At 59.1% G+C, this 16,974-nt stretch overlaps 1 protein-coding gene across 1 annotated transcript; it reads left to right on the top strand.

Annotated features, from left to right (window-relative positions):
- The first annotated feature begins 1,348 nt into the window (after positions 1–1,348).
- Positions 1,349–14,337, top strand: WNT6 (Wnt family member 6). The gene is given in 6 exon segments (XM_032114903.1): positions 1,349–1,554; positions 1,557–1,627; positions 1,629–1,792; positions 9,939–10,159; positions 13,057–13,358; positions 13,641–14,337. Coding segments are annotated over 6 exon segments (1,329 nt in total). The 5' UTR covers positions 1,349–1,445; the 3' UTR covers positions 14,103–14,337.
- Positions 14,338–16,974: the final 2,637 nt, after the last annotated feature.

Genomic DNA, 16,974 nt, shown 5'->3' with positions numbered 1-16,974 from the left:
GTTCCTGTGTGGGAGGGCAGAGAAAGAGCAGGTGTGAAACCTCCAGAGGTGGTGGGAGTCTCTCTTACGTCCTGTGCCCAGGAGGGAGAGAATTGTGCCAAGCTGCAGATAAAGCCTGAGTCATTCACCACCAAATGCTGTTAGCAGGGAGCAAACATGCCCAGGTGAAGGGGTGAAACCGCTGGTGATCAAGGCAAGGGGAACAGTGATGGGCAAGCCAGGGGCTTGAGATGGGCAGGGTATGGGGTGCCATGAAGGGAGACAGAGCACAAATAGCTGCTGGAGGGAGGGGTGATCGCACCAGCAGCAAGGTTGCTCTGCTTTGCCCATCACTGGTGGAAGAAACCCCCTTTTCCCTTGGGGTAACCCAATGGGCTGGCTGGTTGCTCAGTGGAGGTGGGTACAGAGATCAGTTGGGACTCCCCCAGGGTAGCTCTCCCAGGATCCATGGCTCAGGTGCTGCAGGGCTGGGAACTGCATCCCAACCTCTGCTGGGAGCCATGAATGGTACAAGAGGAATCAGAGACGCAGAGCACTGGACTGAGCACTGGAAAACCATTCCTGAGGCTCCTCTGTGGGGAGAATTGGGGTGGCAGGCTATGGGCTCCTCCTGTAGCCAGCTGCCCAGCCCTTGTGTGGCCCCCAGCTACCTTCTGGGCATGTCAGCTTCCTCCTGCCCCAGGCGGCTCCTGCTGCTCCTCCTGTTGTGCTCTGGTGCTGGGGGCTGTCTCCGTTCTGGGTCCTGGCTGCACCTGAGATGAAATCACCGTAAACAAGATGTCCCTCACCGTACTCTTCTCCTGGTCTCTTTGCTCCTGTGGCTGACTCGGTCATTCCCCTGCGTGTCCCTCTGCCCCAGGCGTGTCTCTCCAGAGTGTTGGAGCTAAGTGTTGGGAGATGCTTGTGAGGGGTCACTCCTCCAGCCTTCCCAGGCGAGACAGACTGGTCTGAGGACAGGCAGGGTCATGGAGCCAGGGTTGTGCCAGCCGAGCCCAGTCCAGTTGCTGGGGGCAACACAGGGACGCCAGGTTTGGGCAAGGCCATGCCAGAGGTGTCAGGGTCGGGCAGGAGTGTGACAAGAAGGTATCGGGGACGCCTCGAGGCCAGGCCGAGTTTGGCAGGGCTGCGGCAGGACCCCGAGCGGAGCCGGGCAGGGCCGTGCCAGGCAGCGCTGTGCCAGGCAGGTCCGCAGCAGGTCCCGGGGCTTCGGAGGCAGGGCTGTGCCAGCCAGAGCCGCAAAAAGGGCTGCGCGTTCAAACGCGGCGGCGGGACGCGGCGCCGGATGGGCTGCGGCCACCGGCCCCTACCGGAGGGTGCCCGTGGCCGTGGCTGTGCCCACATCGTGGCAGTGGCTGTGCGCCGGGGACGGAGCCTGGCACCCGGGAGTCCCCCCGCCCGGCCCGCCCTGTCCGTCCCCCCGGGCTCCGGTTTCCCTGTCGGAGCAGATGCTTTCGCAGCCCCGTCCCTCCTCCTCCTCCTTCTCCGGAGCAGCCTCCGCGCCGCGCTCCAGCCGTCCGGAGGTGCCTGCCCAGCCCAGCCCAACCCAGCCCGGCCCGGCCCGGCCCCGCCGGCCGCGTTGCCTGCCCGGCCCGGCCCGGCCCGGCGGAGGGAGACAGCGGGCACCCACCCGCCGGGGCCCCGGCCGGACCTTGGGGCTGCCCGGCTCCCTGCGAGTGGCGTGGAGCGAGTTCGACGTTTTCCTCAGCCCTGGCAGGATGCTGCCTTCCTCCCGGACCCAGCTGGGGCTCTTCTTCATCCTCCTCTGCCCCGCTAACATCATCGGGCTCTGGTGGTGAGTAGGACATCCCGGGCGGGGGGGGGAGGGGGACGGGGGGGAAGCAGGAGGGTGCGCAGGGTCTCTCGATCCCCAGGGGTGGTCCTCCCCGACTTGGGGATGACAGAGTCCCCTACACCCACTTGGGTGGGAATTGCTGCTCACTGGCTGTTCGGATCCAGACTGGGGCACCCGCATGCTGTCAGGGTTTGGGCACACGAGTGTGTTGGGGGCAGCAGGCTGGGGCACCCCCAGGATTATAGGGCGTACAGGTCCTGTGGTGAGAGTTGAATTCTGCCTCCCTGCACCCAAGCCCACAGCCTGGGAGGCTTATATGCTGAGAGGTGGGCAAGGGGGCTTAGTGGCTTCCAGACCCCTCCAGTAAGTCAAATTTAATTAAAAGCCTTAGGGTCCCTACAGTGTCCCCCCTGAATGGTGGCCTGGACACAGCAGGGACAAAACCCCTATTTGTAATGGTGCCCTCATCAAAGGCAGAGACGGTGCCTTGCAGGATACCAGAGGGGGTGGGGGATTCATTACAGGCACAGAACTGGGACCCAGCCTTGGAAAGCCCAGGTATCTGTCGAAACATGAACTATTTAAATCTATTAAGAATTTCACCCAGCCTGTCTTTATCCGGTTTTAAGTGCTTAGATTCCAGCTCCCCGGCGTGCTGTCCGGGCTATCATTCATTATCTGAGGCTACTCGTCTCCACATTTTCACACTCTTTTGACCCCTAAAATAAAGCTCTCCATAAGCCTTTCCCCTCACGGTCCCCTGCCTGCCCCACCAGTGATTTATTCCACGTCTCCATTCCCTTTGCTAGCCCTGGCTCCAGGGGTGCAGTGGGGGCCTTTGTGAGTATAAATGCTGCTGTTATAGTCAGTTGTACATCAGCTGAGAGTTTGTCCCTGGAGCCCAAGCACTGTGTTTATTGCCAGGCAAGGGTTTAACATGGGTTTGAGAGGGACTTGCCTTGGTTTTTTTGCTAGAGGAGGGGAGAGAGAGGTAGGGCAAGCTCTGGCCAAAGCAGGGTGCTTGTGGAGGGTCTCCATGCTCCCTGCCACCCATCTCAGGGTAGATGTGCCATTGCAGGGCATATGCCCTCCTGCTGCCTGAGACCTGCTGTTTTTCCCTGGCTCTCAGACACACACACAGCTGTCCCTTCAGCTGTCTGTGCTTTCTCTGCCCCATCCTCATCAATATTTCCAAGCTCATGCCCTATGCTCCAGCTTCGAGGATATATGCCCATGGCTGGAGCAGATAGAGATGAAGCAGAAGCTCATTTTACCTTCATTTCAGGGGCAGGCAGACAGCACCAACAAGGGCAGGGTCTTGGGGTACCGGTGCCCCTTGCCCCAGCTGCTCAGAGCTGCATCTCACCATGGGGTCTGGGTCCTGCTGGTGCCATGTGTGCACTGGCAGCACCAGCTTGGGGAGATTAGCAGGATTTGGCAGAGGAGGGCGAGGGGTCAAACTTGTTTTTTCTTCTTTTAAAAAAGAAGAAGAAAGAGAACCTTTATTTTAAGAATAATAACTCAGCTGCCTGAAGCACGGTGAATTCACTGGGCAGTGCAGTGGCTTCAGGGAGATCACCAGCTCACACTCTGCTTCACTCTGGAGCCAGTGGCAGGCGGACGAGGCCACCAGCACCACCAAACGAACATGCCAGGCTTCCCGGGACAGGGCACAGGAGCAGCTGGATGGTTCATGAACTGCTTCCCTCAGAGTCTGGGGATTTGGCCCCTGGCTGAGATCACCTCAGGGAGCCCTTCCCGTGTTGGGGGAGAGGAGTCTGGGTGCTGCCTAGTCCCCTGAGCCAGCTCATGACAGGCACCTTCCCATGTGTCTGCTCCTGGTACTGGTCCCCTCTCCCAGGCCTGGGTAGCACTGGTGTCTGTGGGCTTTGCTGTTGGTGGGGAGGGGTTCAGGGGTGCAGCTGTGTGTTGTGCCAGAGTTCCTGGAAGCCCCAGGACTGGTGGCATTGATGGAGTTGTTCCTTGCTGTCACTGTCACTGATGCATAGGGACTTCGGTGGCACACCTTTGTGTGTGCATCACTGGGCACTCGTGGGTGCTTGCCCAAGGGAGCATTTTTCCCTGGCCAAGAAAGAAATGTCTTTACAATTTCCCCATCCCACCCCTGAGTGCATTATCTGGGTGGTGGTGGTGATACAGGGATTACCTGAACCAATTTTTTCCACCACTGACGACCTAATTTGTGAGAGTGGCACGGCGGGCTGTAGCTGGGCTGGATGTCAAGAGGCCTGGCCACTCAGGGGTGGTAACTGTGCCCACTGGGATTCTGGCAGATGGCTGCATCTACGGAAAAAGATTCAGGTATGAGGTACAAGCACTGACATCCTGCTAGTGACCTTGTAGCTTGAGAAAGAGCATCCTCATTGTGTTAGAATGTCCCCAGAGAGTTCACTGAAGACACAGACCTTTCCATGGCAAAAGGGAGCAGGCTGTGGTCAGTGCCAATGGAAGATACATCACTCACATGCTGTTGGCACCTTGGTTAGTGCCAAGCTGCAGGGAGTAGGCTCTCCTTGCTCCCACCAGCTCTGTAAATTCTCTTTCTTGCTCTTCCCCTATTCTTTACACATTTCTTGCTCAGCTCCTTGTGCAACAGTGTTTTCTCTCTGAGCAGGACAGGTAGGGACTGCCTGGGGCTCCTGGGCTGGCCCAGAGGGTGCAGAGATACAGAGCAGGCAAACTTAGTGTCTGAGGAGCCCCAGGCAGGTTCAGAGCAGGATTTCAGCCAAGCCGGTTTGCAGTTGGGCTGTGCTTGCAGGAACAGAGGCACTGTGGGGATGGGGGCAAGCAAAGCCAGCTTCCCCGGTGCCTGTTGGCTCTCCACAGGCATGGCTGAGAGAAGCTGGGAGATGGAAGAGAAAGCAGGGCAGAAAATCATCCCAGCTGAAATGTGCTCTGCTCCAGCTGTGGGTCTGAGGGGCTCAGAAGGATGGACATCTGCCCTCCATCCCCTTCCCATCCATGCACAAGGGCAGTGCACCTCCAGATTTTCATGGGACTTCTTCAGAGGTGTCCAGGGGACCCATCCACCAGCCCCTGTGGCTGCACCCTTGCTTTAGGGGGTCCCAGTCCCACGTCTCTCGAGCCACACACCCTGGGTGGTTTCATGCAACAGTGGTCTCTGCTCTCTCACTGCCCGGCCCAGCAGCCACACTGCAAGGCCAGAGCCTGTAAGGGCAGGCTGCTGGGCTGGAGGGCCCTGCCTGTGTGCCTTGGGGTGAGCATTGTGAGTCACCCCCTGGGCTTGCTGACCCACAGTTGCTACCCCACGGCGCCCAACAGACCAGGCTGTCCAGCCATCCCAGGCATGCCTTCTGCCCTGGAGCAGCACCATATGGGCAGAAATGAATCTCCCAGCATGGGAGCCCCTGCCTGGTGCCATCTCCCTGTGCCCTTACTGGGGCAGCTGCTGTCTTGCTGGGTTTTTCAAAGGGACAGTGTTCCTCTTGCACTCTTTGAGATGACTACTGGCTCCCATTGGGCTACTTGTTTTCTCCCACAAAGGCTGCTGGGCTTTCCCCAGTGCCATCCCTTGTCCCTGCTCCTGATCACGTCCACTCTCCCATGGTGACACCCAGGATCCCCAGCCATGCCCTACACAAACTGGAGAGTTTGTCTGGGCTTTGCATCAGAGGCTTGACCCATTCAAACACCCCTTGTGTGGGAGGGTACTGGGCAGAGCTGGGCACACCCTGACACCTGCTCAAGCTTTGCAGGGTCCTGCCACAAAATGTGGCACCCACATTTGGGCATGAACTAGCCAAGCCCTCATGCTACCCCAGCTCCAGCCTCTGTCAGCACCTGGAGGAAGGACACAGTGACCACAAGTGGGTGGACTTCTTTCTTCTTATCCCAGCCCTTCCAGGGTTTGGACATGGCTTTAGGACCACCACCTCTGCAGGTGCATTCTCCCTCCATCCCCCCAGTACCTGTAGCACAAGTTTGGGCAGCTCCTGCTCACGAGAGCCTGGCCTCAGCATGACCCTGCAGCTAGCAGGTCCATGGGTTGACGCAATGCCATGCCAAAGCCTCTTTTCTTTAGGCAGCTTCCCAGCTGTTTGCATGCCATCCTTGCCAAGGAGGCGTAAGGAGGAGGGCAGGGAATGGGGTCCCCCTTCTCCTCCCAACCCACGGCATTTCCTGCTCCCTCAGTGCCCTGGGTGCTGCTCGGCAGCCAAACCCTGGCTGTACCCCCCAGGGCAGTGACTTGCTGCTTACTCACCACACCCTCATGGGCCTCCTGCTCTGTTTCCACACCTGGCTGCCCCGGTTAGTGGCAGCACCCACGCATCGCCCCAGGTGAGGGGCCGAGTGCCCGCCACATGCCTGCATGGGCTGCAGGGAAAGCTGGATGGGTGAAAATTCATCCATGTGTCCCCCTTGCCCTGTTAGCACAGCTTGGAAAGAGATGGGCTCCCTGTGGGTTTGACTTCCTCGTAGGCTGTCACTCAGTGTGACATCATTGTGCCTGGTGTGAGGTGACCTATGTCCCTAGGGATGGAGGTCAGTTCTCCAGGGCTGTCATCCTGCAGTTCTTACCTCTCCAGGTGGGTGCAGAATTACCTGTGGGCTCAGAGTGATGACCCGGGTACCCCAGGTAACCATGCATCACCCTCCTGGGGGCTTCCACAGGCTGGGATAGAGACCTGCATGCGAGGCAAGACACAGCCTTACTACTCCAGAGCAGAGTCCCCTTGACACATGGGAGTGCCTAGGCAGCAGTACCAATGGGTGCAGACCTGTCAGGTCCCACATGGATTTGGCATGGCCCAGCCACTGCTCTCCCTTGGGGCTTCAGGGCCACCAGGACCAAAGCAGGTATTTTTCACCCAAGATGCAGGTGCCACTTTTAAAAGCTGACTATCCTCTTGCTCTCTGCATGGTTTTGCCAGCCTCACTCCCTTGGCTTCCTGCAAACCAGGACCCCACTGGCTCCCCTCCATGACAGTCTGCTGGCAGGGATCAGAGGTCCTGCTCCACATCATCCCCACGCCCAAGGAGAACATGGTGACTTGGCCCAGTCTCCTTTGTCCATGATTTTGGCTGGGAATGAGACTGGGACATACTGGAAGCTCCATGACTATGAGCTGAGCTGGAAAAAGATGGTGATTATGGCTCTTAGGAACCCTCGGCTCTGTTGCAGCAGGCACAGCATCCAAGGGTTGCATCAGAAGCCCCAGTGACTCCTGTTTGACGTGTGTCACTGGGACTGGGCTCAGGCTGCAGCTGTGGCAGCCTTAGGGGTACCAGCAGCAGGTGGGCAGTGGTTTGCAGACTCTTTTCTGTGCCTCAGTTTCCCCTTTCAGCAATGGGGGTTGTTTCCCTTACATAGGAGTGCTGGAAGGTTGGAAAGTGGGACTCATCATCCCATTGGCTTTCGGGGCAAGACAGCAGCCCCCCAGCAGCAGTTCTGGCAGCCAGAAAAGGGCACCAGGGGCAGGCAGGAGGGATGCTGCTGTGCTGCCGAGCCTGGCGGGGGGCTCCCAGGCAGGAGGCGGTGGGGGGGGGCCGGGGTGCCCCAGGCAAGTTGCGGGGAGCCGGGCTGGCGACCCTGTTCCTTCACCAGGGCAGGGGGAGGAGTGCCCGGCGGCAGAGGTGGGGCACCTTAATTGTAGATGCGGGAGGCCTTGGAGCGGGACAAGCTCAGGCAGATCTGGGCCCTGTGCCGGAGCCCTTGCCAAAGTGGTAGCAGTTTGGCAGCATTTTTCTTGCCCTTGTCTCCCCCCATTCTCCCCCGCCTCTGAACCCTCCAAAGCAAAACAGCTCTTGGGCTCCCGGCAGCCTCCCTGTGCCAGAAAGTGGAGCCCAGCGGAAATTAATATCGCGCTGGACTTAGGCAGCCCACCCCACGCCTCGCCGGCATGGACAGAAAGCTCCCGTGCTCTCCCGCCAGCCTTGCTGCCGCCTGGACCATGGGTGGGGACCCCCGCAGTGCCGGTGAGCCGCCCACCGCCCCCCAGACCCGCGGGGCTGAGATCTTCTTCCCGGCCTGATCCAGCGGGCCGGGGTGAGCCACAGTTCAGTATTTGATCTGACGGCCCCGGGGGGCTGGCGCATCGTTTTTATACAAGTACAAAGAGTCATCTCTTAATGAAAGTCCTATCTCTGCTCCCCCTCTTCCCCACCCCACCGGCGGAGGCAGCCAAACCTCCGCCATCCTGCTGTAGATGTTGGGAGCCCATGGTCACAAAGGACAGCAAACTTGGAGACCGACATGGAGGCTTGGATCCCTGTGTGGTCATCGTGGAATGGGACCGGACAGATTTTCCGGTCACTTTCCATGTGGGCCTCAGTTTCCCCATCTATGGGGGACCTGTGCCAGGCAAGCTCCGCAATGCTTCCCTAGCTGCCCCATCCCTTTGCAGAGGTGCATATGAATTGTGCAGCAAAGGGAAACTGAGCTGCCAGGAGCAAAGGGAGATGGGTTCTCCCCAGCAGGAGTGTGGGCTTGCCTCAGTTTCCCTGCTGGAAATTCCCTTTCCAGACTAGGCCTCTCTGTTGAGCTCTTTAACCTTTAAACCTCCAGCCAAAGCATAAGGGCTCCTTTTCCAGGCTGTGTGAGAAGGCACGTCCTCTCCAAGCCCAGCTGGGGTCTGGTGGGCAGGAGATCCAGGCAGCTGGGGAGCCTTACATGAGGCAGGGTGATCCTGGCAGGGCCTTGAGCTTCAAACAAGGAGCTTGGAGGGGGTTTGCACTGGGGACAGGATTGCAAGCAGAGTACTGCAGCCTGGTGTCCCAAACACAGCCCCCCAGCTGCACAAGAGTGAAAAGGAAACCCAGAACACAGTTAAACACTGAGATTCAGCTTGTGATTTTTGAGCCCCTGGGGCTTGGCCAGACTATAAAGCTCTGGGTTTGGAAGCAGAGTGCAGCTGATGCTCTCCAGTGAGTGGGGCTGAAGGCAGCAGGAGCAGCCCAAGCACTGCTCCCCAGGGAATCCCAGGGAATGTAGCCTCCCAATCATCGGGCATCTCTTGGTCCTGGGGTATGCTGAGTCCAGCCCTAAGGTTCTGTGGGCATCCATGGCCACGGAAATCATGTTGTTGAGCAGGATGAGCTCTGAGCCCACAGGAGCAGTGCTGGAGGTAAGGGTGGGCTGAGTGGGGCTGTGTTTAGGGTGTGCTAAATTCGTGTGGCCCATGGCTCTGGAGTTGCCCATGGCAGAACTGGAGCAGTGCCTGCGTCAGCACGAGGCAGGGTGCTGGCAGGCTGCGCAGCTGCATGAGCTGTGCTGGGGAGGGCACTCCGGGCAAAATGTGTGGGGAAAGTACAGGAGTTTCTGTAGCCAGTGGCACACCAGAGAGCACAGCGTTGTGCTCAGACTTTGCCTCCAGGCTACCAGCGAGCCAGGCACCTCTCTCCAGCTGTGCTGGCAAGGAGGAGCTGCCTCTGACATGGGCCGAGCCAAGACTTGCCCTTCCTCACTGGCATTGGCAGAGCTGGCGATGCCACCTGCATCCCTCCCTTGCACTCCCGCGCCTGCCTGCAGCTCCATTCCCTGGACTCAGTGCCTGGATTTGGGGAGGTGAGTACGGGATCCTGGCCAGCAGCCGAGGGGCTTTATCACATGCAAGGTCACTCATCTAGTCTCCCACGGGGTAAAGCAGCAAGCCTCCGTGGAGAGGGGGAGACACACCAAGAATGCTGGCTGGGCTCCTTGCTGTGTCCACAGCTCTGGGGGACGCAGCTGCATGGGGCATCAGTCACATGGCAATGCCAGGGCTCAGTTGGGTCAGTGCCAGCCCCAAAGAGCAGGTGCTGAATAGCACGATATTTCTGCCGTCTCCCATCGGAGACACACCATCACCCCCATGGATGTCCCCAAGGATGTAGAGTAGTATGTGCCAGCATCATCCTACAGCCAGTCCCATGGCTGGAGATCCCCTCCATTCCCTGACTGGATGGAGAGGGCAAGGTATTGCCTGGGTGATCCACCCATACCTATTGTCTTGCCCCTGCTACATACCACTCTCCGTCCCCTTGTCACCCGGGCTCAGCATGGAGCTGGCACTGCCCTGCAGCCCTGCTCTGTCCCTGAGGCTAGATCTGGTCATGTCCCATCCACACCCCGGTGTCTCCTGGGCTTGAGTGCTGGTTTTGCTCTGCTCGCTGTCCCCTCCTGCAGGGCAGTGGGGAGCCCCCTGGTCATGGACCCCAACAGCATCTGCCGCAAGACGAAGCGGCTGGCAGGGAAGCAGGCAGAGCTGTGCCAGCTGGAGCCAGAGATTGTGCAGGAGGTGGCCAAGGGCACCAAGCTGGGCGTCCGGGAGTGCCAGTACCAATTCCGCTTCCGCCGCTGGAACTGCACCAGCCACAGCAAGTACTTCGGCAAGATCCTGCAGCAGGGTAAGGCCAGTGCTTCCTCAGCTTCCCATTTCCCAAAAAGGCTCCAGCCTGGTCATGCTCCTCCCTGGGACTCCTGGAGCAGAGTCTTGGTGTGCAAACCTCTGTGTGTGTGTGTGTGTGTGTGTGTGTGTGTGTGTGTGTATGTAGGGGGTTGCTCAGTGCTCCCCAGTTCAGTCACGCTGAGGTTTCACTGCCGGGACATGTTACTGCCGTGTTGTAATGAAGCAATTACTGATGCTCCCAGACAGTGCGGGGCTTCGTGAAGCCCAGGAATGCACCCTCGTCTGGCAGTGATTTACTGCTCCCCTGGGACCCCAGGGTGTGCTGGGGGAAGGGGCCCGGGTGGGAGGCAGTGTGCAGCTGTTGGGAGCTGCCCCTCACCCCGTGGGTGCCCTTCACATCCCTCTTCCTGTCCCTGTTTGTCTCCTGTCCCTGTCCCTGGATGGGCACCCTGATGTCACCCTGAGTAACAGGGCCGGGTGGCAGGAAGGTATGTGCAGGTCTCAGCCACCTGGATACAGTGGTCCAAGCCCAGCCCAGCGGCACCAAAATCAGAGCAGGGGCAGAGGACACCCAAGAGAGTGTAAGGGATGGGAAAGCCCTGCCATGCTCCTCAGGGAGAGAGGCTGGGAGTGGATGATGCTCCAAGCAACAGGGGAAGCTTGAAGCACCTTTGGCTGGTAGGATCGCTTAGTGGGAGATGAGTTTAGTCCTTCCCCTCTTCCCATGTTGGTCCCTGTGCTATGGCAGATGAAGATGCTGGAGTAAGCCCCAGACTCCTCAGCCATCACATCTGTTGGTACATGGCCAGCCCGAGGCAAAGTGGGTATGTCCTTGGGCCATGCAGGGTGGTCAAGGTGGCCTCCCTGGGAGGATTGGAAAGAGCGGGGTGCCCTGGGCACCCAACTGACTGCAGGTACTAATGGGGGTCAGAGCTGAAGCCCCGAGGGAGACACTGGCCCATGGGAGGGAGATAGGCTCATTAAGAAAGCTGATTTGCAGATGTGGGTTCCTCCCAGCACAGGGAGGTGTATTCAGTCAAGAGGCAGAGAGTCACAGCACATGGGGGACCCTTCTGCCTCTGGAGTCACCTATTTTCACCACAACCTGGCAGTGAGGCAGGTGGGATCTGTGCCAGGCAGGGATCCAGGCTGGAAGTGGGGTGGTGCCAGAATACAGGGCCAGACCAGGTGGTGAGTGAAAGGTACTGGCAGATGAGCTGCTGGGTACCCAGGAACAGCTTGTGTTGGAGGAGGCACAGACACATCAAGCATGGGGATGCTGAAGAAGCCACCATATTGGTCCAGCCTCACTGCTGGGGTGATAGAGATAACCAGTGTTGTAGGGACAGCAGTGAGTTTGTGAGTCCCTGGCACTCCGAGGACATGGGGCATCCCAACTAGAGGTGTGGAGTTCCCCAGAGCAACAGGATGGGTGTCAGAAGCCCTCAGAGGTGCCAGTAGGCACCAGCCTCCCTGTAAGCCTGCAGGGATGGCATAAGGTATCCCAGTGTTTTTGGGGTTCCCAGCTCCATCAGATGAGTACCTCCCGTCCAATGTCCTTTTCTATCCAAGGGTGTTGCAAACCTCCTGCTCCTGGCCATGGCCTCTCTGGCACAGTCATGGCTGTCCCCTCTTCCCTCCCAGCCGCCTGTGCCAGGTACGGCATGCCAGGGCAGGCTGGCTTGGGGGAAGCCACGTGTCTGGTGGAGCTGTCAGAGGAGCGGCATCCCCCCAGGGCCCGGCTGGCAGGGTGGCATGGGGACCTCTGCCAGCTTCGGGCTGCCTGCTGAGGGCTCTGCCAGCCCCAGGTGGGAGCAGGCGGGTGGTCGGGTGGCTTGTGGGGGCAGGAGGGCCTGGGGAGGGGGTGCCACCCCCTGGGTGGCACTGCCAGAAAGGCACCAGTGTGCCCAGTTCCTGCTAGCACCAGAGGGATTCAGGTGCTGCGTGGGCTTTTGGAGGAGATCCTCATGGAACTGGTGCCCTGGTATCCCTCTCCCTGCAGCCCCCTCAAGTCAGAATACTGAAGATGGAGGGATGGGACACCCCCCGGAACTCACCTTCCCCTCCCTCCCCAGGAATCCCCTGCATGCCACCACCCTGGGCCAGCCCTGCCCTGGCATTTGGGTGGGCAGGGGTTCGGCTGGCACGGAGCAGGGGGAGTGCAGGAGCCCCCCGAGCAGGGCGCCGCACCCCCGCTGCCAGAATCCCCCGCTGGCTGCGGCTGTGAGCGGCAGGTCCGGGCAGGGGAAAGATGCTTGGAATTCGTGTCCCGGAGCAGAGAGAGACAGGAGCAAATACTAATAATAAATAATCCTGCAGGGTGGAGGCTGTGCTGGTGGAGAGAGGGGGGCAGGCAGCTCCCCATGGCAAAGAGGGGAGTGGGGGCAGAGCAGGCAGCACAGCTTCATCACTGCCAACATGCAGAGGGGTGAGTGGCACCTTCTGTATCCCTCGCAGTATTTCTTTCCAGGTGCCAGTTTGGAGCTGGGGATGGGATTTTTACTGCTTGGAGGGATGTCGCAGGGTAGTGTGAGGAAGCTGTGGGTACCACCTGGTCACCTGGGACCACTCTCTGCCTTCTGAGCTTCCCTCTTTCCTATGGGGCAGCACCCAGACTTGCAAGGGGAGGCAGGAGATTTGTTGCCTCTCCGCAGCTGAGTGGAGGAGCACTGGCAGGGCCTGACCATCCCCCAGAGGCCTCAAATCTGCTTGCAAGAGGCCGTTCCTGCCCCAGGCAGCCTATTCCAAGGTGGGTGCATCACCCAGGGAACAGCACTGAGCACATATGAAGAGGGAGAAGGGGGCGTCTGAGCCCCCTGGGATGTCAGCCAGGGTGGATGGTGCTTTGCATGCTGGAGCTGACCCCACATCCCGGCCCTGTCTGTTCTCCTGCAGATATCCGTGAAACAGCCTTCGTGTATGCCATCACGGCGGCGGGGGTGAGCCACGCCATCACGCAGGCCTGCAGCATGGGCGAGCTGCTGCAGTGCGGCTGCGAGCTGACACGGAGCCGGGCCCCCCCCTCGCCCACAGCGGGGCCAGGCACAGAGGGCACCGCCTGGGAGTGGGGGGGCTGTGGGGATGATGTGCAGTTCGGCTACGAGAAATCCCAGCAGTTCATGGATGCCAAGAACAAGAAAGGCAAAAATGACATCCGAGCCCTTATCGACCTGCACAACAACGAAGCCGGGCGCTTGGTAATGCCCCTGCACTCCCTGTCCCCTGCGCCCCCTGTGCCCCACCCCCAGCCCTCCACCTTCAGTGTGCCCAAGCCGTGTACCTGCACCAGCTTTGGCTGAAATATGACCCAATGTCTTTTTGGGTATCCTTGGCAGGTGCTTTGGAACCCCTCCCCGTGCCACTCTCCACCCCCAGCCTCTCCCCCGGGCCAGGGCAGCACCAAGAGGCAGAGTTTTGGCTGGGGGTGCTGGGCAGCGAGAGAGGGAACCGAGGGCTGAGCATCGCTGTCTCTTCCCCAGGCGGTGCGCAGCTACATGAGGACAGAGTGCAAATGCCACGGGCTGTCGGGCTCCTGCACCCTGCGGACCTGCTGGAGGAAGATGCCCCATTTCCGTGAGGTGGGGGATCGCCTGCTCGAGCGCTTCAATGGGGCTTTCAAGGTGATGGGAGGCAACGACGGTAAAACCCTCATCCCTGTGGGTGACAACATCAAGCCTCCCGATAAACAGGACCTCATCTACTCGGCTGACTCACCTGATTTCTGCTCGGCTAATCGTAAGACAGGCTCACTGGGCACCAGGGGCCGCGTCTGCAACAGCACAGCCATGGACACGAGTGGGTGCGACCTGCTGTGCTGCGGGAGAGGGCACCGGGACGAGACGGTGGTGTTGGAGGAGAACTGCCTTTGCCGCTTCCACTGGTGCTGTGTGGTGCAGTGCCGCAAGTGCTCCGTCCGTCAGGAGCTCAGCCTCTGCATCTGACAGCCTGAGGTCAGGCAAGGACAGTTTGGGAGACCACCTCCAAGCTCACAAGGCCCTCCTGGGACAGAGACAGGAGGAGCCGGTGGCAGGGTCAGCATGGGTGAGCCCAGCTCTGCGCTCCGGGGAGTCCTGCCTTCCCCAGAGGGCAGCATGGGGCTGCCTGGCTTCCCCACGGCCCCCGCGGTGGGAGCTGTGGGCACAGAGCTTCCACTAATAAAGCTATTTAAAGCTGGTACGCCACAGCGCTTCCTGGGGAGGGCTGGGAAGCGCTGACTACTGTACTGGGATGGGACTAGCCAGAGAGCTGTCTTGCCCCAGCTGTGAGTCCCAATCAGTAACTCTCCTGCCAGCCTCTGTCCCTGCTGGGACCTGTGGCAAAGTCCAGCTCATTTTTTATCTACTCTCTGATTTTCTCTGTGGTTGTTGAGCCTGGAGATGTGTGTGGATGAGGGCGAGTACTCTCCTGCCCTGCTCTACTGCGTGAGCGTTCTCCTCCCATCACCCACAGCTGTCATTCCTTGGGGTGCCAGTTTGTGTCCCTCCACCATCTCACCTGGGATGTTTGCAGTCCACGGTGCCTCCACTCATGCCTCATGCCAGGGGCACATCTATCTGCCCTAACACTATGGCGATGTGCTCTGAGTTTCTTGAAGGGATCCTGTATTCTTTTCACTCCAGTCACTGTCACTGCAGTTCCCGCTGCAGAGCCTGGCACACGGCAGCCCTGGACAGCGCTGACACTGTTGGCTTGGTGGCATGCAAGGCATTCACTTGGCATGCCGTGGGCCACGTGCAACCCCACCTGGATGGCAGGGTGCCAGGCATGTATGTCTTGATAACCTGATCAGCCTGTGCCCCTCATGGACAAACACAGGGTGAGGAGCAGCCTGCCTGGCTGCCCAGCAAGGCAGGCTGCCAAGCCTCTGTTCCAGGGGCTCCAGGGATCTCTGAGGGGGTCCATCCCATGCTGCAAGGAGCCCACAGGAACTGGTTTCTCCAGCATTACCCAGCAGAAGGGTTCAGGTAACTGCAGAGGGGAATGTATGTGTGCAGTGCCTGCTCAGCTGGCAATGCCCCACTAGGCTGAGGAGCCCCAGAGGGATGTCAGCAGAGAGAGGGCCTGGGTAGACAGGTCCATGCTCCTGTGCCTGCCCTCCACTTTGCAGTAGTGCTGGACGCTGGGGGCTTTCCTGTCCACCCCTCTGCAAGAGAGCTCTAACCTGAGGTAGCTGAGGTGGACAATGCCCCTTGTGCTGGGTACTGCAGGGCAGGGTAAAAACAGAGCTCACGGTGCTGGACAGACTGCAAGGCAAGGAAGGCTGCATGGGGTGCTGGAGATGCCCACCAGTGGGTGCTTCCTTGCCTGCCCCAGGCAGCTAGCAGGGAAGGGCAGGAGAAGCAGGGTGCTGGTGAACCATTAACTTGGCCCAGAAACCACTGGGGAGGGAGTCTCTAAATCTGTCAGCTGCAGCTTTGCAGCTGGAAATTCCCTTCTGACTTGGCCACAGTGGTGCTGGGAGAAGGGAGGGACACAGGGCTCCCGGGAATTGCCATCCCCACGCCCGCCCATGGGAACACATGGGTGGGTGTGAGCAGGGCTGGGTGGGTGCAGGTACCTGTGCATGCAGGCAGCTTGGTGTGTTTGCATGCACAGGAGGCATGTTTATGCTTGTCCATGACCATATGTGTGCATGTGAGCTTGTATATACACCCCTCACTGTGTGTGTGACCCCTCGCGGGTGTGTAAATGTTGGCCCGTGTGTCTTCCTGCATCTCTATGAACACACAGCAGATTGCCAGTGTGTGTGTGTGTGTGTCAGTGACACTGTCCCCACGTGTGCCTGTGTGACAGTATGTTTGCATGTTGTATTGTGTTTCCTCAGGTGTGTCTGGGACAGGCAGAATGTGTGTGGGTGCAAAAGAATCCTCCAGGAAGGGAGCTGGAGAGTTGCAGGAGCTGTGTGCTGGAAGATGTGGGAAGCTGTTCCATAGGCTCTGCAGGTCCCTCTGAATTGGATGCACTTGAGCACACCTCAAGCCCTGGACTGCCAGGAGAGGTCAATTCAGGCAGGTCCTGTGAAACTTTATGTCACTCCTGCTGTCCTCTGGAACCATGGCTGAGAACAACTATAGAGGGATTCTGAAACCCTCTGTGAGATGTTCAGAGTCTGAGCTCTAACCTTCGGCAAGTTCCTTCTTTGGATTCTGTCTCAGCTCCCCCACAATGGGCTGCTTTCACGCTGTGGGCTGGTTGGACATGGCTCTGGAGATCTGGCAATGGATAAACCCATGGGAAGACATTTAGTACTTTTGAGTAAGGTATCTGACCTGTGCTCTCTCTGCCATCGTCCCAAATCACAGCTCCTGAAGGATGGAGATCACAGAAGCCAAAAATGTGGGGAAGTACATGGTCCGTGATTGTGGGGTAACTCCTCTGCACATCCATGAGTTACCTCTGCACTGTGTCTGTGAGCCTCTCACGGGTGTGCAAACCACTTGGGCTGTGTGTCTTGTTCTCTGTCCAGCTGGGGGAAAGGGACAGCTCTTGTGGGGGCTGACAGCTCCTTACCACAGCTCCCTGCTGCTCCTGGTCTGGCAAAGTCAAATCCATTCCCTTGATAGCCAGGAGAAGCCCTCACAAAGCCTGTCAGGGTATGGACTGGCCCAGTGGTCTGGAGAGGGTCGAACAGCCAGCAGAGTCCCCTAGAAACCTCCCAGTTCTCCAGACCACCACAGCTCCCTAAGAGCTCCCCATCCAACAGGACCTCACCCCAGATTCCTAACACACCCCAGCAGTCCCTAAGGGCAGGTACTCCCCGGGTCCCCGGAAGTGCTCCAGGAGTCCCTCAGATTTCTGGAAGTCCTGCAGCCA

Source organism: Corvus moneduloides, chromosome 7, assembly GCF_009650955.1.
Source record: "Corvus moneduloides isolate bCorMon1 chromosome 7, bCorMon1.pri, whole genome shotgun sequence".
Classification (NCBI taxonomy): domain Eukaryota; kingdom Metazoa; phylum Chordata; class Aves; order Passeriformes; family Corvidae; genus Corvus; species Corvus moneduloides.
Note: the sequence above shows the minus strand (reverse complement) of the source record. Positions and strands in the feature narration are given on the sequence as shown.